The sequence below is a fragment of the Ammospiza caudacuta genome, chromosome 36 (assembly GCF_027887145.1).
Source record: "Ammospiza caudacuta isolate bAmmCau1 chromosome 36, bAmmCau1.pri, whole genome shotgun sequence".
Lineage (NCBI taxonomy): Eukaryota > Metazoa > Chordata > Aves > Passeriformes > Passerellidae > Ammospiza > Ammospiza caudacuta.
In genome coordinates, this window is record NC_080628.1 from 1,495,144 (window position 1) to 1,520,424 (window position 25,281).

Genomic DNA, 25,281 nt, shown 5'->3' on the forward strand with positions numbered 1-25,281 from the left:
GGAGGAAGAGGAGGAGGAGGAAGAAGAGGAGGAAGAGGAGGAAGAGGAGGAAGGGGAGGAAGAGGGGAAGGAGGCGGAAGAGGAGGAAGAGGAGGAGGAAGAGGAGGGGAAGGAGAAGAAAGAGGAGGAAGAGGAGGAGGAGGAGGAGGAAGAGGATGAAGAGGAAGAGGAGGAAGAGGAGGAAGGGGAGGAAGAGGAATTGGAAGAACAGTAAGAAAAAGGAGGAGGAAGAGGAAGAGGAAGAAGAGGAGGAAGGGGAGGAAGAGGAGGAAGAGGATGAGGAAGAGGAAGAAGAGGAGGAAGGGGAGGAAGAGGAGGAGGAGGAGGAAGAGGAGGAAGAGGAATCGGAAGAACAGTAAGAAAAAGGAGGAGGAGGAGGAGAAGGAGGCGGTGGAGGAAGAGGATGAAGAAGAAGAAGAGGAGGAAGGGGAGGAAGAAAGACCGAGGTTACTCATTATCCTTTTAATAATGATTACAATTAATTATCGGTTAATTAATGAATTCCTAATCAATTAATGAATTCCTGATTCGGGGGATCGTCACTCACCGACCCATACTCGCGCCAGACGGCATTTGGGGTGATAATAATATTAATAATTATTATTTTTAATAATAATTAGAATTTAATAATAATTATAATTGATTCATAATAATGATAATTAATTAGCCATTAGTTAATTAATTACTAATAACCGTCACTCACCGAGTGGAAGTCGTACCAGACGGCGTCGGGGATGACAATAATTATAATTTAATGATTTTAATAATAATTTTAATTCTAATTTAATGATTTTAATAATGATTCTAATGATAATTCAATTAATTAAAAATAATAATGATAATTAATTAGCCATTAATTAATTACTAATAACGGTCACTCACCGAGTGGAAGTCGTACCAGAGGGCGTCGGGGATGACAATAATTATGATTTAATAATGATTTTAATAATGATTGTAACAATAATTCAATTAATTAATAACAATAATGATAATTAATTAGCCGTTAATTAATTAATTACTAATAATGGTCACTCACCGAGTGGAAGTCGTACCAGACGGCGTCGGGGATGACAATAATTATAATTTAATAATGATTTTAATAATGATTCTAATAATAATTCAATTAATTAATAACAATGCTGATAATTAATTAGCCATTAATTAATGAATTACTAATAACGGTCACTCACCGAGTGGAAGTCGTACCAGAGGGTGTCGGGGATGACAATAATTAATATTTAATGATTTTAATAATAATTTTAATTCTAATTTAATGATTTTAATAATTATTCTAATAATAATTCAATTAATTAATAATAATAATGATAATTAATTAGCCATTAATTAATGAATTACTAATAACGGTCACTCACCGAGTGGAAGTCGTACCAGAGGGCGTCGGGGATGACAATAATTACAATTTAATAATGATTTTAATAATTATTCTAATAATAATTCAATTAATTAATAACAATGCTGATAATTAATTAGCCATTAATTAATGAATTACTAATAACGGTCACTCACCGAGTGGAAGTCGTACCAGAGGGCGTCGGGGATGACAATAATTACAATTTAATAATGATTTTAATAATTATTCTAATAATAATTAAATTAATTAACAATAATAATGATAATTAATTAGCCATTAATTAATGAATTAATTACTAATAACGGTCACTCACGGAGTGGAAGTCGTACCAGACGGCGTCGGGGATGTAGGCCCGGATCACGTCCACGCCCTGCGGGGGACACGGAACGTTCCGGAACGAACCAACCCCAACGGGGAGGAAGAGGAGCGGGAGGAAGGAGATGGAGATGGAGATGGAGATGAGGATGGAGATGGAGATGAAGATGAGGATGGAGATGGAGATGGAGATGGAGATGGAGATGGAGATGGAGATGAGGATGGAGATGGAGATGGAGATGGAGATGGAGATGGAGATGGAGATGGAGATGAAGATGAGGATGGAGATGGAGATGGAGATGGAGATGGAGATGGAGATGGAGATGGAGATGGAGATGAAGATGAGGATGGAGATGGAGATGGAGATGGAGATGGAGATGGAGATGAAGATGAAGATGGAGATGAGGATGGAGATGAGGATGAAGATGAAGATGGAGATGGAGATGGAGATGGAGATGGAGATGGAGATGAAGATGAGGATGGAGATGGAGATGAAGATGAGGATGGAGATGGAGATGGAGATGGAGATGGAGATGGAGATGGAGATGGAGATGGAGATGAAGATGGAGATGGAGATGGAGATGAAGATGAGGATGGAGATGGAGATGGAGATGGAGATGGAGATGGAGATGAAGATGAAGATGGAGATGGAGATGGAGATGGAGATGGAGATGGAGATGGAGATGGAGATGAAGATGAAGATGGAGATGAGGATGAAGATGGAGATGAGGATGAAGATGAAGATGGAGATGGAGATGGAGATGGAGATGAAGATGATGAAGATGAAGATGGAGATGAAGATGAAGATGGAAGAGGAGGAGAAGAAAAAGAATCAGAAGAAGACAAAGACATTGAAAAGACAAAGAGAAAAAAATGAAGATGCAGAAGATGGAGATGAAGATGAAGATGAAGATGAAGATGAAGATGAAGATGGAGATGGAGATGAAGATGAAGATGGAGATATAGATGAAGATGGAGATGGAGATGAAGATGAAGATGAAGATGGAGATGAAGATGGAGATATAGATGAAGATGGAGATGGAGATGAAGATGAAGATGAAGATGAAGATGGAGATGAAGATGAAGATGGAGATGGAGATGAAGATGAAGATGGAGATGAAGATGAAGATGGAGATGAAGATGAAGATGGAGATGAAGATGAAGATGGAGATGGAGATGAAGATGAAGATGGAAATGAAGATGAAGTCAAGATCAAGTCAAGATGAAGATGAAGATGAAGATGATGATGATGAAGATGAAGATGATGAAGATGGAGATGAAGATGCCGAAGGTGAGGATGAGGAAGGCTTTAGGAGGAACGTCTCTCACGGGTTCCAGCACGGGGGTGATGAGCAGCGCCGCCCCCCACAGGAACTGCGCCTCCACGTCCCACGTGGCCTCCTCGGCGTAGAACCTGCCGGAATCGCTAATTAACGCACTAATTAATGCCTTAATTGGGGTAATTAGCGGGAACGTGGGGGGGGATGAAGGCTCCGACATCGAGGTCAAAGTCAAGGTCGAAGGGTCAAGGTCCAAGCCAAGGTCAAGGTCCAAGCCAAGGTCAAGGTCCAAGCCAAGGTCAAGAGCAGGATCCAAGTCAAGGTCAGGATCGAGATGAAGATGAAGATGAAGTCAAGATCAATATCAAGATCAAGTCAAGATGAAGATGAAGATGAAGATGAAGATGAAGTCAAGATCAAGATCAAGATCAAGTCAAGTCAAGATGAAGATGAAGATGAAGATGAAGTCAAGATCAAGATCAAGTCAAGATGAAGATGAAGATGAAGATGAAGATGAAGATGAAGATGAACATGAAGATGGAGATGGAGATGAAGATGGAGATGAAGATGAAGATGGAGATGGAGATGGAGATGAAGATGAAGATGGAGATGGAGATGAAGATGAAGATGAAGATGAAGTCAAGATCAAGATCAAGATCAAGTCAAAATGAAGATGAAGATGAAGATGAAGATGAAGTCAAGATCAAGATCAAGTCGAGATCATGGTCCAGGTCAAGACCAAGGTCCAAGCCAAGCTGAAGGTCCAACCAAGATCACGCTCAGATCCAAGTCAGGATCAAGATCCAAGTCAGGGTCTAAGTGAGGGTCAAGGTCCAAGCCAGGATCAAGGTCCAAGCCAGGATCAAGGTCCAAGCCAAGGTCAAGGTCCAAGCCAGGACCAAGATCAGGATCCAAGTCAAGGTCAGGATCGAGATCAAGATCAAAATTATGATCAAGGTCCAAGTCAAGACTTAAGTCAAGATCAAGATCAAGTCAAGATGAAGATGAAGATGAAGATGAAGATCAAGTCAAGATCCAAGTCCAGGTCAAGACCGAGATCCAAGTCAAACTGAAGGTCCAAGTCAAGCCCAAGATCAAGGTCCAAGTCAAGGTCAGGATGAAAATCAAGGCCAAGGTCAAGACCCAAGCCAAGATCAAGATCCAGGTCAAGCTTAAGGTCCAAGCCAAGATCATGATGAGGATCCAAGTCAAGATCCAGGTCAAGCTTAAGGTCTAAATCAAGACCAAGATCAAACCCAAGCCAAGGTAAAGACCAAGACCAGGTCAAGATCCAAGTCCAGGTCAAGCTCAAGATCCAAGTCAAGGTCTACGTATGGGTCAAGGTCCAAGTCAAGATCAAGACCCAAGCCAAGATCAAGACTGAGTCAAGCTTAAGGTCCAAGTCACGGTCAGGATAAAGATCCAAGTCAAGATTAAAATACACATCAAGGTCCAAGCCAAGCTGAAGGTCCAATCAAGATCACGATCAGATCCAAGTCAGGATCAAGATCCAAGTCAGGGTCTAAGTGAGGGTCAGGGTCCAAGCCAGGATCAAGGTCCAAGCCAGGATCAAGGTCCAAGCCAAGCTCCGTGTCCAGATTAAAGTCTAAATCAAGAGCAAGACCAACCCCAAGCCAAGGTGAAGACCAAGCCCAGGTCAGGATCAAGGTCCAGGTGAAGATCGAGGTCCAAGCCAAGATCAAGGTCCAAGTCAGGATCAAGGTCCAGGTCAAGACCAAAACCCCAGTCCAGGCCAGGGTCAAGACCAAGATCCAAGTCAAGGTCCAAGTCAGGGTCTAAGTAAGGGTCAACATCATGGTGAAGACCCAGGTCAAGATCAAGGTCCAAGCCAAGATCAAGGTCCAAGCCAGGATCAAGGTCCAGGCCAAGATCAAGGTCCAGGAGAGGATCAAGGTCCAAGCCAAGATCAAGGTCCAAGTCAGGATCAAGGTCCAGGTCAAGACCAAAACCCCAGTCCAGGCCAGGGTCAAGACAAAGATCCAAGTCAAGGTCCAAGTCAGGGTCTAAGTAAGGGTCAACATCATGGTGAAGATCCAGGTCAAGGTCAACGTCCAAGTCAGGATCAAGGTCCAAGCCAGGACCAAGCCCAAGCCAACATCGAGATCCCAGTCAATGTCGAGCTTAACGTGCCCAGCTGTGCCCAGGTGTGCGCCCCCATGCCCTCCAGGTGTGTGCCCAGCTGTGCCCAGGTGTGTGCCCAGGTGTGTGCCCACGTGTGTGCCCAGGTGTGCCCAGGTGTGTGCCCACGTGTGTGCCCAGGTGTGCCCAGGCGTGCCCAGGTGTGTGCCCAGGTGTGCCCAGGTGTGTGCCCAGGTGTGTGCCCAGGTGTGTCCTGGATGATTCCCAGTTGTGCCCAGGTTTGCCCCCGTGCCCCCCAGGCATGTGCCCAGGTGTGTTCCCAGGTGTGTTCCCAGGTGTGTGCCCAGGTGTGCCCAGGTGTGTGCCCAGGTGTGCCCAGGTGTGCCCCCATGCCCCCAGGAGTGTGCCCAGGTGTGCCCAGGTGTGTGCCCGTGTCTCACTCGCTGAGCAGCGGCCGTGCCACGCCGTGCCTGCGGGCGTGTGCCCGGTAGAGCAGCGTGTACAGGTGCGGCAGCAGGCGGTAGCGCGTGCCCAGGTGTGCCCAGGTGTGCCCAGGTGTGCCCAGGTGTGTGCCCAGGTGTGTGCCCAGGTGTGCCCAGGTGTGCCCAGGTGTGTGCCCGTGTCTCACTCGCTGAGCAGCGGCCGTGCCACGCCGTGCCCGCGGGTGTGTGCCCGGTAGAGCAGCGTGTACAGGTGCGGCAGCAGGCGGTAGCGCGTGCCCAGGTGTGCCCAGGTGTGCCCAGGTGTGCCCAGGTGTGTGCCCAGGTGTGTGCCCAGGTGTGTGACCCCATGCCCCCCAGGTGTGTGCCCAGGTGTGTGCCCAGGTGTGTCCTGGATGATTCCCAGGTGTGCCCAGGTTTGCCCCCGTGCCCCCCAGGCATGTGCCCAGGTGTGTGCCCAGGTGTGCCCCCAGGTGTGCCCAGGTGTGCCCAGGTGTGCCCAGGTGTGCCCAGGTGTGTCCCCAGGTGTGCCCAGGTGTGTCCTGGATGATTCCCAGGTGTGCCCAGGTGTGCCCAGGTGTGCCCAGGTGTGTGCCCGTGTCTCACTCGCTGAGCAGCGGCCGTGCCACGCCGTGCCCGCGGGTGTGTGCCCGGTACATGAGCGTGTACAGGTGCGGCAGCAGGCGGTAGCGCGTGCCCAGGTGTGCCCGCGTCGAGTTGAGCAGCGGCGAGCGGGCACCGAACGCCGCCGGGTCCTGAGCCTGGCACGGGGCAATTTCAGAACCGTTAAAATTCATTCCAATTAAATTTTCATTTTGACCTAATTTGATTTTTAATTTATTCGAGTCATTGAATTTGATTCAATTAAATTTTTCCAGTTAATTGGAATTATTTCGATTTTCCTTTGGTTGATTTTCAAGATTAAAATTTTGTTAAATTTAATATAATTTGATTTTTTAACCCCAATTTATTCAAATTGATTCGAATTTAATTTTAATTAACTTTTAATTTTGAAGTAATTTGATTTTTAATTTATTCAACCTATTAAATTCGATTCAATTAAATTTTTCCAGTTAATTGGAATTATTTCGATTTTCCTTAGGTTGATTTTCAAGATTAAAATTTTGTTATATTTAACATTATTTAACTTTTTAATCCCAATTTATTTAAATCGATTCATATTTAATTTTAATTAACTTTTAATTTTGAAGTAATTTAATTTTTAATTTATTCGAGTCATGAAATTTGACTCAATTAAATTTTTCCAGTTAATTGGAAATATTTTGATTTTCCTTAGGTTGATTTTCAAGAATAAAATTTTTGTTATATTTAATATTATTTAAATTTTTAATCCAAATTTATTCAAATTAATTCGAGTTTTAACTTTAATTAACTTTTAATTTTGAAGCAATTTGATTTTTAATTTATTCGAGTCATTAAATTTGATTCAATTAAATTTTTCCAGTTAATGGGAATTATTTCGATTTTCCTTTGGTTGATTTTCAAGATTAAATTTTTGTTATATTTAATATTATTTAATTTTTTAATCCAAATTTATTCAAATTGATTCGAATTTAATTTTAATTAACATTTAATTTAATTAACATTTAATTTAATTAACATTTAATTTAATTTAATTTTAATTTTATTTTATTTAATTTTGAAGTAATTTGATTTTTAATTTATTTGAGATTTTAAATTTGATTCAATTAAAGTTTTCCAGTTAATTGGAATTATTTCGATTTTCCTTAGGTTGATTTTCAAGAATAAAATTTTGTTAAATTTAATATAATTTGATTTTTTAACCCCAATTTATTCAAATTGATTCGAATTTAATTTTAATTAACATTTCATTTTGACCTAATTTGATTTTTAATGTATTCAAGTCATTAAATTTGATTCAATTAAATTTTCCTAGTTAATGGGAATTATTTCGATTTTCCTTAGGTTGATTTTCAAGATTAAAATTTTGTTAAATTTAATTTGATTTTTTAATCCCAATTTATTCAAATTAATTCGAATTTAATTTTAATTAACATTTAATTTTGAAGTAATTTGATTTTTGATTTATTCGAGTCATTAAATTTGATTCAATTAAATTTTTCAAGTTAATGGGAATTATTTCGATTTTCCTTAGGTTGATTTTCAAGATTAAAATTTTGTTATGTTTAATATTATTTAAATTTTTAATCCAAATTTATTTAAATTAATTCTAATTTTATTTTCATCAATTCATTTCAGATTTTCGGAATTCATTTAAATTAATTTGAATTTAATTTTAATCAATTATTTTCAGATTTTTGGAAATTATTTAAATTAATTCGAATTTAATTTTCATCAATTCTTTCCAGATTTTCGGAATTTATTTAAATTAATTTGAAATTAATTTTAATCAATTAATTTCAGTTCTTGGAATTCATTTAAACTAATTCGAATTTAATTTTAATCAATTATTTTCAGATTTTTGGAATTTATTTAAATTAATTGGAATTTAATTTTAATCAATTAATTTCAGATTTTTGGAATGAAATTCACAAATTCAGCCGTTTAAAACCACAAAAAAAAAAAATCAAAAATTTCGATTTTTTTTTTTTTTTTTTTAAGAAAATTTAGGAATTTTGGTTTTTTTTCGATTTCAGAATTTGGAAAGGGAGAATGTTTTGGATTTTCCTCACCGTTCCGGGCTCCTCGTTGTGGTTCCGCGCCAGAGGGAAAAAGGCCCCGAGTTGGTGCCAGCGGCGGCAAAGCTGCTCCGGGCAGCGGCCCCGGCCCCCGCAGATCGACGAACCCGACTGAAATCCATTCAAATAATTCATTAAAATTAAATTTATTCTTAAAAATAATCCTTTTCAATTAATTCATTCATTAAAATAATCCATTTCAATTAATTCATTCATTAGAATTGGCAAAGCTGCTCCGGGCAGCGGCCCCGGCCCCCGCAGATCGACGAACCCGACTGAAATCCATTCAAAAAATTCATTGAAATTAGATTTATTCTTAAAAATAATCCATTTTAATTCAATTAATTCATTAAAATAATTCATTAAATTTAAGTTAATTCATTAAAATAATTCATTTTAATTCAATTCATTCATTAAAATTGGCAAAGCTGCTCCAGGCAGTGGCCCCGGCCCCCGCAGATCGATGAACCCGACTGAAATCCATTCAAATAATTCAATTTATTCATTAAAATAATCCATTTCAATTAATTCATTCATTAAACTAATTCATTTTAATTCAATTCATTCATTAAAATAATTCATTAAAATTAAATTAATACATTAAAAGAATTCATTTTAATTAATTCATTCATTAGAATTGGCAAAGCTGCTCCGGGCAGCGGCCCCGGCCCCCGCAGATCGATGAACCCGACTGAAATCCATTCAAATAATTCAATTCATTCATTAAAATAATCCATTTCAATTAATTCATTCATTAAACTAATTCATTTTAATTCAATTAATTCATTCATTAGAATTGGCAAAGCTGCTCCGGGCAGCGGCCCCGGCCCCTGCAGATCGACGAACCCGACTGAAATCCATTCAAATAATTCAATTCATTCATTAAATTCATTCATTAAAATTCAATTCATTCATTAAAATAATCCATTTCAATTAATTCATTCATTAGAATTGGCAAAGCTGCTCCGGGCAGCGGCCCCGGCCCCCGCAGATCGATGAACCCGACTGAAATCCATTCAAATAATTCAATTCATTCATTAAATTCATTCATTAAAATTCAATTAATTCATTAAAATAATCCATTTCAATTAATTCATTCATTAAAATTGGCAAAGCTGCTCCGGGCAGCGGCCCCGGCCCCCGCAGATCGATGAACCCGACTGAAATCCATTAAACTAATTAATTAAAATTAAATTTATTCATTTAAAAAATTCATTTTAATTCAATTTATTCATTAAAATAATCCATTTCAATTAATTCATTCATTAAAATTGGCAAAGCTGCTCCGGGCAGCGGCCCCGGCCCCCGCAGATCGACGAACCCGACTGAAATCCATTCAAGTAATTCATTAAAATTAAATTTATTCTTAAAAATAATCCTTTTCAATTAATTTATTCATTAAAATAATCCATTTCAATTAATTCATTCATTAGAATTGGCAAAGCTGCTCCGGGCAGCGGCCCCGGCCCCCGCAGATCGATGAACCCGACTGAAATCCATTCAAAAAATTCAATTCATTCATTAAAATAATCCATTTCAATTAATTCATTCATTAAAATAATCCATTTCAATTAATTCATTCATTAAAATTGGCAAAGCTGCTCTGGGCAGCGGCCCCGGCCCCCGCAGATCGACGAACCCGACTGAAATCCATTAAAGTAATTAATTAAAATTAAATTTATTCATTAAAATAATTCATTTTAATTCAATTAATTCATTAGAATTGGCAAAGCTGCTCCGGGCAGCGGCCCCGGCCCCCGCAGATCGATGCACCCGACTGAAATCCATTCAAGTAATTAATTAAAATTAAATTTATTATTAAAAATAATTCATTTAAATTAATTCATTCATTAAAATAATTCATTAAAATTAAATTAATTCATTAAAATAATTGAGTAAAATTAAATTAATTCATTAAAATTGGCAAAGCTGCTCCGGGCAGCGGCCCCGGCCCCCGCAGATCGACCCGCAAATAATAATTAAAAATAATAAAATAATAATAAAAAATAATTCATTTTAATTCAATCAATTCATTAGAATTAAATTGAAATCTGAACAAAAAAAAATTAAAATTTTAATTAAAAAATAAACGGAATTGAAACTTGAAATGGAAATTGATATTAAGAAAAGATTCCCCCCTGTAATTCTCATTTTTCCACCATTTCCTCGCTCATTTCTCCGCCACCTTAACCCTGATTTTCCCGGGATTTTTTGCACCATTTTTTCCCATTTTTGCCCTTTTTCAGCCCAAACTCACGTAGGGAATCCCGACCATGCCCATCCACAGCAGGTCGGGGACGACCCCCAAAGATTCCCCCCTTAAATTCCCATTTTCCCTCAATTTTTCTGCCATTTTTCCGCCATTTTCCGCCATTTTCCCTCTCGTTTCTCCAACAACTTAACCCCGATTTTCCCGGGATTTTTTGCACCATTTTTTCCCATTTTTGCCCTTTTTCACCCCAAACTCACGTAGGGGATCCCGACCATGCCCAGCCACAGCAGGTCGGGGACGACCCCCAAAGATTCCCCCTTTTAATTCCCATTTTCCCGCCATTTTCCACCATTTTCCCTCTCATTTCTCCAACAACTTAACCCCGATTTTCCTGGGATTTTTTGCACCATTTTTTCCCATTTTTGCCCTTTTTCACCCCAAACTCACGTAGGGGATCCCGACCATGCCCATCCACAGCAGGTCGGGGACGACCCCCAAAGATTCCCCCTTTTAATTCCCATTTTTCCGCCATTTTTCCGCCATTTTCCCTCTCGTTTCTCCGCCACCTTAACCCCGATTTTCCTGGTATTTTTTGCGTCCTTTTTTCCCATTTTTGCCCTTTTTCAGCCCAAACTCATGTAGGGGATCCCGACCATGCCCATCCACAGCAGGTCGGGGACGACCCCCAAAGATTCCCCCCTTAAATTCCCATTTTCCCTCAATTTTTCCGCCATTTTTCCGCCATTTTCCGCCATTTTCCCTCTCGTTTCTCCAACAACTTAACCCCGATTTTCCCGGGATTTTTTGCACCATTTTTTCCCATTTTTGCCCTTTTTCAGCCCAAACTCATGTAGGGGATCCCGACCATGCCCATCCACAGCAGGTCGGGGACGACCCCCAAAGATTCCCCCCTTAAATTCCCATTTTCCGCCATTTTCCGCCATTTTCCCTCTCGTTTCTCCAACAACTTAACCCCGATTTTCCTGGGATTTTTTGCACCATTTTTTCCCATTTTTGCCCTTTTTCACCCCAAACTCACGTAGGGGATCCCGACCATGCCCAGCCACAGCAGGTCGGGGACGACCCCCAAAGATTCCCCCTTTTAATTCCCATTTTTCCGCCATTTTTCCGCCATTTTCCCTCTCGTTTCTCCAACACCTTAACCCTGATTTTCCCGGGATTTTTTGCCCCATTTTTTCCCATTTTTGCCCTTTTTCAGGCCAAACTCACGTAGGGGATCCCGACCATGCCCATCCACAGCAGGTCGGGGACGACCCCCAAAGATTCCCCCCTTTAATTCCCATTTTCCCGCCATTTTCCGCCATTTTCCCTCTCGTTTCTCCAACAACTTAACCCCGATTTTCCCGGGATTTTTTGCACCATTTTTTCCCATTTTTGCCCTTTTTCACCCCAAACTCACGTAGGGGATCCCGACCATGCCCAGCCACAGCAGGTCGGGGACGACCCCCAAAGATTCCCCCTTTTAATTCCCATTTTTCCGCCATTTTTCCGCCATTTTCCCTCTCGTTTCTCCAACACCTTAACCCTGATTTTCCCGGGATTTTTTGCCCCATTTTTTCCCATTTTTGCCCTTTTTCAGCCCAAACTCACGTAGGGGATCCCGACCATGCCCATCCACAGCAGGTCGGGGATGGCCTCGCGCAGCCGCTCCCAGGAGGCGGCGCCGGCCCCGCCCCAGCGCCCCCCAAAGCGCCCGGAGCCGGCAAAGGTGGAGCTGGACACCAGCAGGGGGCGCTGCCGGGGGGAAACGCGCTGCAGGGCACTGGGGGATTAAATATAAAATATAAAAAAATATAAAAATTACATATATAAATATTTAAATAAATATAATTATATAAATATAAGTATAGTTATGCATATAGATACAGCCCCCCAAAGCGCCCGGAGCCGGCAAAGGTGGAGCTGGACACCAGCAGGGGGCGCTGCCAGGGGGAAATGCGCTGCAGGGCACTGGGGGATTAAATATAAAATATAAAATAAATTTAAAAATTAAAATAAATATAAATATATAAATATAAATATAAATATAAATATAAATATAAATATAAATATAAATATAAATATAAATATAAATATAGTTATGTGTATAGATACAGCTCCCGAAAGCGCCCGGAGCTGGACACCAGCAGGGGGCGCTGCCGGGGGAAACGCGCTGCAGGGCACTGGGGGATTAAATATAAAATATGAAATAAACATAAAAATTAAATTAAATATATAAATATTAAATAAATATAATTGTATAAATATAAATATAGTTATATATATAGATGCAGCCCCCCAAAGCGCCCGGAGGTGGCAGAGGTGGAGCTGGACACCAGCAGGGGGCGCTGCCAGGGGGAAATGCGCTGCAGGGCACTGGGGGATTAAATAAAAATAAAAATAAAAATAAAATTTTAAAAATTTTATAAATATATAATTAGATACATATACGTATACATATAAAATAGAAACATAAAATAGAAATATAAAATAGAAATAGAAATATAGAAATAAATATACAGTAAAAAATATAATTTATATATTTATATAAATAATTTATTTTTAATAAATAATATTTTAAAATATTATTAATACTATATTGTTTCTATAATATATAATACACTATGTACGATTAATATTATTATATATTATATATTTTGTATTATATATAATATAAAATAAATAACATACATTATATAACATATAATATATAACATATAATATATAACATATATTATATAACATATAACATATAATATATAACATATAATATATAATATATAATATATAATATATAATATATAATAAATAATATATAATAAATAATATATAATATATAATATGTAATATATAATATATAATATATAATATATAATATATAATATAAAATATATAATATATAATATATAATATATAACATATAACATATATAATACATAACATATAATATATAGCATACAATATATAACATATTAGATATAACATATAAGATATAGCATAAATATAACAAAATAAAATAAATATAAATAGAGATAAATTTATTGGAGAAAAGATATAAAAAACGTAATATTATTAGTAGATATAATCACGTAATATTACTTATAAAGTTATGAAATTAATATATCCACAATAATTTTTATATGTATATATATATATAAATAAATAAACCCCTTAAAATATTGGTCACTCAGTGGTCACTCAGTGGTCAGTTGGTCACTCAGTGGTCACTCAGTGGTCACTCATTGGTCACTCAGTGGTCACTCAGTGGTCACTCACCCATAGGTGGCCATGGCCACGCTCAGCCCGTACAGGTTGTGGACGTCGTAGTGGTCACTCATTGGTCAGTGGTCACTGTGGTCAGTTGGTCAGTGGTCACTGTGGTCACTCAGTGGTCACTGTGGTCACTCAGTGGTCACTCAGTGGTCAGTTGGTCACTCAGTGGTCACTCATTGGTCACTCAGTGGTCACTCAGTGGTCAGTGGTCACTCAGTGGTCACTCAGTGGTCAATGGTCACTGTGGTCACTCAGTGGTCACTCAGTGGTCACTCAGTGGTCACTGTGGTCAGTTGGTCAGTTGGTCACTCATTGGTCACTCAGTGGTCAGTTGGTCACTCACCCATAGGTGGCCATTGCCACGCTGTGCCCGTACAGGTTGTGGACGTCGTAGTGGTCACTCAGTGGTCACTGTGGTCAGTTGGTCAGTTGGTCAATGGTCACTGTGGTCACTCAGTGGTCACTCATTGGTCACTCAGTGGTCAGTTGGTCACTCACCCATAGGTGGCCATTGCCACGCTCGGCCCGTACAGGTTGTGGACGTCGTAGTGGTCACTCAGTGGTCAGTGGTCACTGTGGTCACTCATTGGTCACTCATTGGTCAGTGGTCACTCATTGGTCACTCATTGGTCACTCATTGGTCACTCAGTGGTCACTCAGTGGTCAGTTGGTCACTCATTGGTCACTCAGTGGTCACTCAGTGGTCATTGGTCACTCATTGGTCACTCAGTGGTCACTCAGTGGTCACTCATTGGTCACTCAGTGGTCACTCAGTGGTCATTGGTCACTCATTGGTCACTCATTGGTCACTCAGTGGTCACTCAGTGGTCACTCAGTGGTCATTGGTCACTCAGTGGTCACTCATTGGTCACTCAGTGGTCACTCAGTGGTCACTCAGTGGTCACTCATTGGTCCCTCAGTGGTCACTCAGTGGTCATTGGTCACTCAGTGGTCACTCATTGGTCACTCATTGGTCACTCAGTGGTCACTCAGTGGTCACTCAGTGGTCACTCAGTGGTCACTCAGTGGTCACTCAGTGGTCAGTGGTCACTCATTGGTCACTCATTGGTCACTCAGTGGTCACTCAGTGGTCACTCAGTGGTCACTCAGTGGTCACTCACCCATAGGTAGCCCAGGCCATGCTCTGCCCGTACAGGTTGTGGACGTCGCAGTGGCGCCCCCAGGCGTGGGCGGCGTCCGGGCAGAGCGACCGACGGAACAGCGGCCGGGCCGACACCGCTGGGGGGGATTAATGAGCTCGTTAATAATCAATTAATGAGCTAATAAGTCATTAATAGCTGTCTAATGAATGAATGAACCATGCAGTTATTTAATTGATTAATTAACAAATGGGTAATTGGATATTATGGGTCGTGGAATGTCCGGTCGGACACGGCTGGGGGGGGATTAATGAGTTCGTTAATCATCAATTAATGAGCTAATTATTCATTAATAGCTGTCTAATGAATGAATGAACCATGCAGTTATTTAATTGATTAATTAACAAATGGGTAATTGGATATTATGGGTCGTGGAATGTCCGGTCGGACACGGCTGGGGGGGGATTAATGAGTTCGTTAATCATCAATTAATGAGCTAATTATTCATTAATAGCTGTCTAATGAATGAATGAACCATGCAGTTATTTAATTGATTAATTAACAAATGGGTAATTGGATATTATGGCTCATGGAATGTCAGGTCGGACACGGCTGGGGGGGGTTAATGAGTTTATCAGTCATAAATTAATGAGCTAATAATTTATTAATTGTTATCTATTTAATTAATTAATTCTATAATTATTTAATTTATTAATTAGCCAACATTAAATTGGATATTCTGTATTGTGGAAGCGCCGGTCAGCCATGGCTGGGGGTGATTAATTAGCTAATTAGTAATTACTTAATAATGTAAGTATGTAGTAAGTATTAATTATTAATAAATGAGCCAGGCATTTATTAATTGTTATCTAATTAATTAATTCTTTAATTATTTGACTAATTAGACAATTGATAATTGGATATTCTGCATTGTGTTCACCCCCTCATGGCTTGGGGGGCAGGGGGAATTAATGAGCTAATTAACTAATTCATTAATTATCCAATTAATTAATTATCATGCAATTATTTAATTGATTACTTTCCCCAATTATTTAATAATTAAATAATTAGCCTAATATTTAATTATGGCACTTCCTAAATGATTTAACTGAAAATTAAAATTGAAGTAAAAATGAAAATGAAATAAAAATAAAAATAAAAATGGAAATAAAAGATAAAAGAATGCAAATAAAATAAACATGAAATTAAAAAAGAAAATAAACAATAAAAATAGAAATTAAAATAAAAGTGAAATAAAAATAAAAACGAAATAAAAATTGAAAATACTAAAAAAGTAAAATAAAATAGAAATTAAATAAACATAAGCATAAAATTTAATAATAAAAACTTAATAATGAAAATAAAAATAAAAATAAAAAATAAAATTAACAAAAGTAAAAGCAATGTAAAAATTAATAAAAATGAACATAGAAATAAAAAAATAATATGAAATAAGGTAAAATGAAAATGAAAATAAAAATAAAAATAAAAAATGTTAAATAAAAATGAAAATAGAGGTAAAAGTAAAATAAAATACAAATAAAAACAAAATGAAAATGAAAATAAAAAGAGAAATAAAAAAGATAATTAAATGAAATAAAAAAGGAAATTAAAATAAAAGTAATAACTTAAAATAAAATAAAAAATGTAATGAAAAAAATAAATAAAGATGAAATAAAAATAAAAAATAAAAACCAAAAAAATGAAAAAAAAGTAAAAATAAAACAAAAAAATTTAAAAAATAAAATAAAAACATCAACATAGGAAAAGCAAAATGTATGAAAACAAAAGTAAAAATAAAAAATAAAAATAACAAAATAAAAATAAAAATAAAAATAAAATAAAAATAACAAAATAAAAATAAAAATAAAAATAACAAAATAAAAATAACAAAATAAAAATAAATATAGGAAAAATAAAAATAAAAATAACAAAATAAAAATAAAAGTAAATATAAAAGTAAAAATAAAAATAAAATAAAAATAACAAAATAAAAATAAAAATAACAAAATAAAAAATAAAATAAAAATAAATATAGTAAAAATGAAAATAAAATAAAAATAACAAAATAAAAATAAAATTAAAAATAGTAAAAATAAAAATAAAAATTAAAAAATAACAAAATAAAAATAAATAAAATAAAAATAACAAAATAACAAAATAAAATTAAAAATAAAAATAAACAAAATTAAAATAACAAAATAAAAATAAAAATAGTAGAAATAAAAATAAAAATAACAAAATAAAAATAAAAATAACAAAATAAAAATAAAAATAAAATTTTCAAAATAAAAATAAAAATAAACTAAAAGTAAAAATAACAATAACAAATTAAAAATAAAAATTAACAAAATAAAAATAACAAAATAAAAATAAAAATAACAAAATAAAAATAAAAATAAAAATAAAAATAAAAATAAAATTTTCAAAATAAAATAAAAATAAACTAAAAGTAAAAATAACAATAACAAATTAAAAATAAAAAATAACAAAATAAGAATAACAAAATAAAAATAAAAGTAAAAATAAAAGTAAAAATAAAAAAATTAACAAAATAAAAATAAAATTAAAAATAAAATTAAAAACAAAATAAAAACAACAAAAAATAAAAATAAAAATAACAAACGAAAACTAAAACTAAAACTAAAATAAAAATAAAATAAAAATAACAAACGAAAAATAAAAATAAGACGAACAAAATAAAATAAAAATAAAAATAAAAATAAAAATGAAACTAAAAATAAAAATCAAAATAAAATTAGAAATGCAAATGAAAATTCGACTGTAAAACGCAAACGCCGCTGAGTGGCAGCGTCCCGGCCGCGCACCGGGGCCGTACGGGGGGAAGTTCCATCGGTTGTCGTTGCAGCCGCGCTCCGAGCCCGGCACGAAGCTCGTGGCGCCGTCCAGCTCCTGAAACCACACAGCTCGCCTTAAACCGCGGCATTTGCATCTCATTTGCATATCACCTGCATATCATTTAAATACCATCTGAATGTCATTTGAATGTCGCAATGTAACGCCCACGTGAAACGGAGAATCCTCGTGGGTGGGTTCGGGTCCGGCGGGCGCACTGCCGCGCGCAAATCAGGACTGGAAATTTTAATAGAATTTGCATAATATTTGCATATCATTCGAATATCGATTGAATATTTGAATGTTTCAGTATTTAACTGGCAATCCACATGGGGCCGCTCATATCCTGTGAGCACAGAATTCACCTTAAACCGGGCCCGGAAATTTACATGACGTTTGCATGTAATTTGCATCTCATTTGCATATTCGAATACGCCAGTATTGAATGGACAAACCCTATGGGGCCGTTCATGTCCTGTAAGCACAAGCCACGCTCCAACCAGGACCGGAATGGGGGTGAAATTTGCATCTCATTTGCATCTGATTTGCACGTTTTGTTATTTTCGTGTCCTGAAATTACAGAACCAGACTCAAAGCTGGGGCTGGAAATTTACATCTCATTTGAATATTTGAAACTCATTTGAATATTTCAATACGTAATGGGGCCGCTCATGTCCTGAAATCAAAGATCCCAATTTAAACCCCGGACTGGAATAATAGAAAATTTACATCTCATTTGAATATCATTCGAATTCAATTTCCATATTTTTATAGTTCATTAACACAGGATCGTTATGTCCTGTAAAGTCACAGAATTCAACTAAACCTGGAACTGGGGCAGTGGAAAATTTGAATATTTAAATATAGTTTGAATAAAACGTGAAGAAAAATGAATGTCATTTGAATCTCATTTGAATATCGTTGAATATCATTCGAGCATTCTCATAATTAGCAAAGAATCCTCGTGGGCTTTCCATCATGTCCTGAAATCCCAGAATCCCACTGAAAACTGGGAAATTTGAATCTCATTTGCATCTCATTTGCATCTCATTTCTGTTCATGTCCTGAAATTACAGAAGCAGACTCAAAACTGAGACTGGATATTTACATCTCATTTGAATACCACTCAAATATTTGAATATTTCAATATTTAATGGGCACAGAACCACACTGAAACCAGGACTGGAAATTGAAACCTCATTTGAATATCATTTGCATATAACACAAATATTTGAATATTTAACCCTTGTGGGTCCATTCATGTCCTGCAAGAACGGAACCACACTGAAAATCCGGACTGGAATTGTGGAAAAATTTAAATATTTAAATATTTAAAAATCATATGCGTGCATGAATTGGATTGCATTGAATATTTAAATATTTACTATTTAAATATTAAATATTCATTTGAATATTTAATATCTGACGGACAAAACTCGCGCTGGCGTTCGTGTCCTGGAAAATCACAAAACCCCAGCGAAAACCAGAACTGAAACAGCGGAATATTAGCATAATTACATCTAATTTGAATATCATTTGAATATAATTAGAGCCTTATTTGAATATAATTAGAATACGTCGGGCTTTTGTTCAAGTCCAGGAAATCACAAAGCCCCAGTGAAAAGCAGAACTGGAATCGTGCCGATTTGGAATAATTAAAAGGAATTTGAATATAATTTGAATATGATTTTAATATTTGATAATTGACGGAAATCTTTGTTAAGGCTGGGTTAAATCCGGGCTGATTTTGGGGGGAAATTTGGGGATTTTGGGGGGAAATTTGGGGGGAAAATTTGGGGATTTCGGGGGGAAAATTTGGGGATTTTGGGGGAGAAATTTGGGGGGAAATTTGGGGATTTTGGGGGGAAATTTGGGGATTTTTGGAGGGGAAATTTGGGGATTTTGGGGTAAAATTTGGGGGGAAAATTTGGGGATTTTGGGGTGAAATTTGGGGATTTTTGGGGTGAAATTTGGGGATTTTTGGAGGGCAAATTTGGGGATTTTGTGGGCAAATTTGGGGATTTGGGGGGAAATTTGGGGATTTTGGGGGCAAAATTTGGGGATTTTTTAGGGAAATTTGGGGATTTTTGGGGTGAAATTTGGGGGGAAATTTGGGGATTTTGGGGGGAAATTTTGGGGGGGAAATTTGGGGATTTTTGGAGTGAATTTTGGGGACTTTTGGGGTGAAATTCGGGGATTTTGGGGGAATTTTTGGGGTGAAATTTGGGGATTTCGGGGGGAAAATTTGGGGATTTTTGGGGTGAAATTTGGGGGGAAATTTGGGGATTTTGGGGGAAAATTTGGGGATTTTTGGAGGGGAAATTTGGGGATTTTGGGGTAAAATTTGGCGGGAAAATTTGGGGATTTTGGGGTGAAATTTGGGGATTTTTGGGGTGAAATTTGGGGATTTTTGGAGGGGAAATTTGGGGGGGAATTTGGGGATTTTGAGGGTGAAATTTGGGGATTTTGGGGGCAAAATTTGGGGATTTTTTAGGGAAATTTGGGGATTTTTGGGGGGAAATTTGGGGGGAAATTTGGGGATTTTGGGGGGAAATTTTGGGGGGGAAATTTGGGGATTTTTGGAGGGAATTTTGGGGACTTTTGGGGTGAAATTCGGGGATTTTGGGGGAATTTTTGGGGTGAAATTTGGGGATTTCAGGGGGAAAATTTGGGGATTTTTGGGGTGAAATTTGGGGGGAAAATTTGGGGATTTTTGGGGTGAAATCTGGGGATTTTTGGGGGGAAATTTGGGTATTTTGGGAGGGAAATTTGGGGGATTTTGGGGGTGAAATTTGGGGATTTTGGGGGGGAAATTTGGGGATTTTGTGGGGGTGAAATTTGGGGATTTTGGGGGGAAATTTGGGGATTTTTGGGTGAAATTTGGGGATTTTGGGGGGGTGAAATTTGGGGATTTTGGGGGGAAATTTGGGGATTTGGGGGGGGAAATTTGGGGATTTTGGGGGGGAAATTTGGGGATTGGGGGGGAAATTTGGGGAATTTTTGGGGTGAAATTTGGGGATTTTGGGGGGAGTTTTTGGGGTGAAATTTGGGGATTTCGGGGGGAAAATTTGGGGATTTTGGGGTGAAATTTGGGGGGAAAATTTGGGGATTTTTGGGGTGAAATTTGGGGATTTTGGGGGAGAAATTTGGGTATTTTGGGAGGGAAATTTGGGGGATTTTGGGGGTGAAATTTGGGGATTTTGGGGGGGAAATTTGGGATTTTTGGGGGAAATTTGGGGATTTTGGGGGGGTGAAATTTGGGGATTTTGGGGGGAAATTTGGGGATTTGGGGGGGGAAATTTGGGGATTTTGGGGGGGAAATTTGGGGATTGGGGGGGAAATTTGGGGATTTTGGGGGGAAATTTGGGGATTTTGGGGGGGAAATTTGGGGATTGGGGGGGAAATTTGGGGAATTTTTGGGGTGAAATTTGGGGATTTTGGGGGGAGTTTTTGGGGTGAAATTTGGGGATTTCGGGGGGAAAATTTGGGGATTTTGGGGGTGACATTTGGGGGGAAATTTTGGGGATTTTGGGGGGAAATTATGGGGGGAAATTTGGGGATTTTGGGGAGGAAATTTGGGGATTTTTGGGGTGAAAAAGTGGGGATTTGGGGGTGAGAATCAGGGCGATTTCGGGGTGCTATTGGGGGATTTTGGGGTACAAAAGAGAATTTTGGCTCTCACGAGGCAGAGGCCGTCGAAGGGGGCGCTGTGCCCGAAGCGCTGCAGCTCCTGCTGCCACCAGCGCCGGCAGGGGGCGCCGCTGAAATCCGGGAACCGCGCCCGGCCCGCCCGAGCCTGGGAACGGCGGTAATTAATTCATTAATTAGGTAATTAACTGATTAACCCCACTCGGAGTTAATGCAGCGCCGGCAGGGGGCGCTGCTGAAATCCGGGAACCGCGCCCGCCCCGCCCGAGCCTGGGAAACACCGCTAATTAGCTCATTAATTAGTGCGTTAATTAGGTAATTAACCAATGAGCCCTTGAAATCCGCCCCGCCCGAGCCTGGGGAACACCGGTAATTAATTAATTAATTAGGTAATTAACTGATTAACCCCACTCGGAGTTAATGCAGCTCCGGCAGGGGGCGCCGCTGAAATCCGGGAACCGCGCCCGGCCCGCCCGAGCCTGGGGAACGGCGGTAATTAGTGCGTTAATTAGTGCGTTAATTAACCAATGAACCCCTGAAATCCGGGAACCGCGCCCTGCCCGCCCGAGCCTGGGGAACACCGGTAATTAGTGCGTTAATTAGTGCGTTAATTAACCAATGAACCCCTGAAATCCGGGAACCGCGCCCGGCCCGCCCGAGCCTGGGGAACGGCGGTAATTAATTCATTAATTAGTGCGTTAATTAGGTAATTAACCAATGAATCCCTGAAATCCGGGAACCGCGCCCGCCCCGCCCGAGACTGGGGGGGAACGGCTTCAATTAATTCATTAATTAGTGCGTTAATTATGTAATTAACCAATGAGCCGCTGAAATGCGGGAACCGCGCCCGCCCCGGCCGAGCCTGGGAAACACCGGTAGTTAATTCATTAATTAGTGCGTTAATTAGGTAATTAACGAATGAAACCCTGAAATCCGCCCGGCCGAGCCTGGGAAACACCGCTAATTAGTTCATTAATTAGTGCGTTAATTAGGTAATTAACCAATGAGCCCCTGAAATTCGGGAACCGCGCCCGGCCCGGCCGAGCCTGGGGAAACCCCGCTAATTAATTCATTAATTAGTGCGTTAATTAATTAATAATTAGGTAATTAACCGATTAACCCTACTCAGAGTTAATGGCTTGTAATTAATTCCCTCTCCCACCATTACTGGCGATATTAATTATTAAAGTCCCTTTCTTATTAGCATCAAAGCTATTAATTATCCCTCCAATTAACATCAGGGGCTATTAATTAGTTAATTAACTCTCCACTCGGAGCTTGGAATTACTTAATTAACTCTCTTGCTTATTAGCATCTGGGGTTATAAATTAATCCCCTCTCCAATTAGTAGCTGGGGCTATTAATTAATCCCCTCTCCAATTAACAGTAGGGGCTATTAATTAATCCCCTCTCCAATTATCTCCAAGGGTTATTAATTAATTCCCTCTCCAATTCATATGTAAGGCAATTAATTAATTAATCCCTTCTCCAATTAGTAGCTGGGGCTATTAATTAATCCCCTCTCCAATTAACAGTAGGGGCTATTAATTAATTCCCTCTCCAATTATCTCCAAGGGCTATTAATTAATTCCCTGTCCAACTCATATGTAAGGCAATTAATTAATTAATTCCCTCTCCTATTAGTTTTGGGGAATTTTAATTAATTCCCGCTCCTAATAATAAGGCTATTAAATTTAATTACGTTTTAATTAATTATTGGTGTTATTAAAAGGGCTTTTAATTTAAATTTAATTAAATTTAATATATTTAATTTAATATAATTTAATGCTGTTTAATTAATATATAATATTATACTAATAATTGTAAATATAATACAATATTAATTAATACAGTATTAGCATATAATAAATTACTATAAATAATTAATAATAATATAAACGATAATTAATATAATATTAATCATAGTAGTAATTCAATTCCTTTTAATATAATGGCATTAATTAATTATTGATTAGTTAATGGTATTAATTAATCATGCAATTAATTATTATTTCCCCTTCACAATCAACACCAGGAGCAATTAATTTCTCCTGCAATCAATCCCTTAAGGATGACTTAATTAATTAATGACTCACCTGCCCAATTAAGGGGGTGACACCATCGGACTCATTAACCCCTCCCCGAGGTCATTAATTTGTTAATTAATTAATGACTCACCTGCCCAATTCAAGGAGTGACACCATCGGACTCATTAACGCCCCAGAGATCATTAATTCGTTAATTAATTAATGACTTACCTGCCCAATTAATGGGGTGACCCCATCAGACTTGTTAATGCCCCCAGAGGTCATTAATTAGTTAATTAATTGATTAATTACCTGCCCAATTAGTGAGGTGACACCATCAGACTCATTAACCCCTCCCCGAGATCATTAATTCGTTAATTAATTAATTATTACCTGCCCAATTAATGAAGTGATGCTGTCGGACTCGTTAACCCCTCCCTGAGACCATTAATTAGCTAATTAATTGATTAATTACCTACTCAATTAGCGGGGTGACCCCGTCCGACTCATTAACCCCTCCTTGAGTTCATTATTTCATTAATTAATGATTAATTACCTGCCCAATTAGTGTTGTGTCCCCGTCAGGCTGGTTGACCCCCCAAGATCATTACTTTGTTAATTAATTAATTAATGACTTACCTGCCCAATTAAGGGGGTGACACTACTGGACCCCAGAAGTCATTAATTCATTAATTAATGATGAATTACCTGCCCAATTAGCGGGGTGAGCCCGTCGGACTCATTAATTCATTAATGAGTCATTAATTACCTGCCCAATTAGCGGGGTGAGCCTGTTGGGCTCATTAATTCATTAATGAGTCATTAATTACCTGCCCAATTAGCGGGGTGACCCCGTCGGGCTCATTAATTCATTAATGAGTCATTAATTACCTGCCCAATCAGCGGGGTGAGCCCGTCGGACTCATTAATTCATGAATGAGTCATTAATTACCTGGCCAATTAGCGGGGTGAGCCCGTCGGACTCGTTAACCCACACCGCGGCCCGGTTCCCTCTCCGGAAGGTTCCGTAGGGGCTCCCGACTTAATCAATCATTAATTAATGATTAATAAATCATTGATTACCTGGCCAATTAGTGGTGTGAGCCCGTCGGACTCATTAATTCATGAATGAGTCATTAATTACCTGGCCAATTAGCGGTGTGAGCCCGTCAGACTCGTTAACCCACACCACGGCCCGGTTCCCTCTCCGGAAGGTTCCGTAGGGGCTCCCGAGTCAATAAATCATTAATGAATCATTAATGAGTAATTATTACCTGCCCAATTAGCAGGGTGACTCCGTCTGGCTCATTAATTCATTAATGAGTCATTAATTACCTGCCCAATTAGCGGTGTGAGCCCGTCGGACTCATTAACCCACACCGCGGCCCGGCTCCCTCTCCGGAAGGTTCCGTAGGGGCTCCCGACTTAATGAATCATTAATTAATGATTAATGAATGATTAATGAGTCATTAATTACCTGCCCAATTAGCAGGGTGACTCCGTCGGGCTCATTAATTCATTAATGAGTCATTAATTACCTGCCCAATTAGCGGTGTGAGCCCGTCGGACTCGTTAACCCACACCGCAGCCCGGTTCCCTCTCCGGAAGGTTCCGTAGGGGCTCCCGACTTAATGAATCATTAATTAATGATTAATGAATGATTAATGAGTCATTAATTACCTGGCCAATTAGCGGTGTGAGCCCGTCAGACTCGTTAACCCACACCGCGGCCCGGTTCCCTCTCCGGAAGGTTCCGTAGGGGCTCCCAAGTGAATAAATCATTAATAAATGATTAATGAATGATTAATGAGTCATTAATTACCTGGCCAATTAGCGGTGTGAGCCCGTCAGACTCGTTAACCCACACCGCGGCCCGGTTCCCTCTCCGGAAGGTTCCGTAGCCGCTCCCGTCCGACAGCGGCCCCTCCCCGATGGCGGCGTCCTGGGAACGACAAAAATCCCACAAAAATTCACAAA

General features: G+C 38.6%; 1 protein-coding gene across 1 annotated transcript in view; it reads right to left on the minus strand.

The window, feature by feature from the left end:
• LOC131570579 (sucrase-isomaltase, intestinal-like) overlaps positions 1-25,281 on the minus strand; it is a 151,443-nt gene that overhangs the window by 77,496 nt on the left and 48,666 nt on the right. Inside the window, exons 18-27 of the mRNA XM_058822943.1 lie at positions 25,127-25,246; positions 21,312-21,425; positions 17,602-17,686; positions 14,795-14,912; positions 13,677-13,733; positions 12,012-12,183; positions 8,183-8,299; positions 6,114-6,268; positions 3,017-3,101; positions 1,686-1,742 (exon numbers count right to left, since the gene is read on the minus strand). Coding sequence (XP_058678926.1) covers positions 1,686-1,742; positions 3,017-3,101; positions 6,114-6,268; positions 8,183-8,299; positions 12,012-12,183; positions 13,677-13,733; positions 14,795-14,912; positions 17,602-17,686; positions 21,312-21,425; positions 25,127-25,246 — 1,080 coding nt within the window. The remainder of the gene's footprint in view (positions 1-1,685; positions 1,743-3,016; positions 3,102-6,113; positions 6,269-8,182; positions 8,300-12,011; positions 12,184-13,676; positions 13,734-14,794; positions 14,913-17,601; positions 17,687-21,311; positions 21,426-25,126; positions 25,247-25,281) is intronic.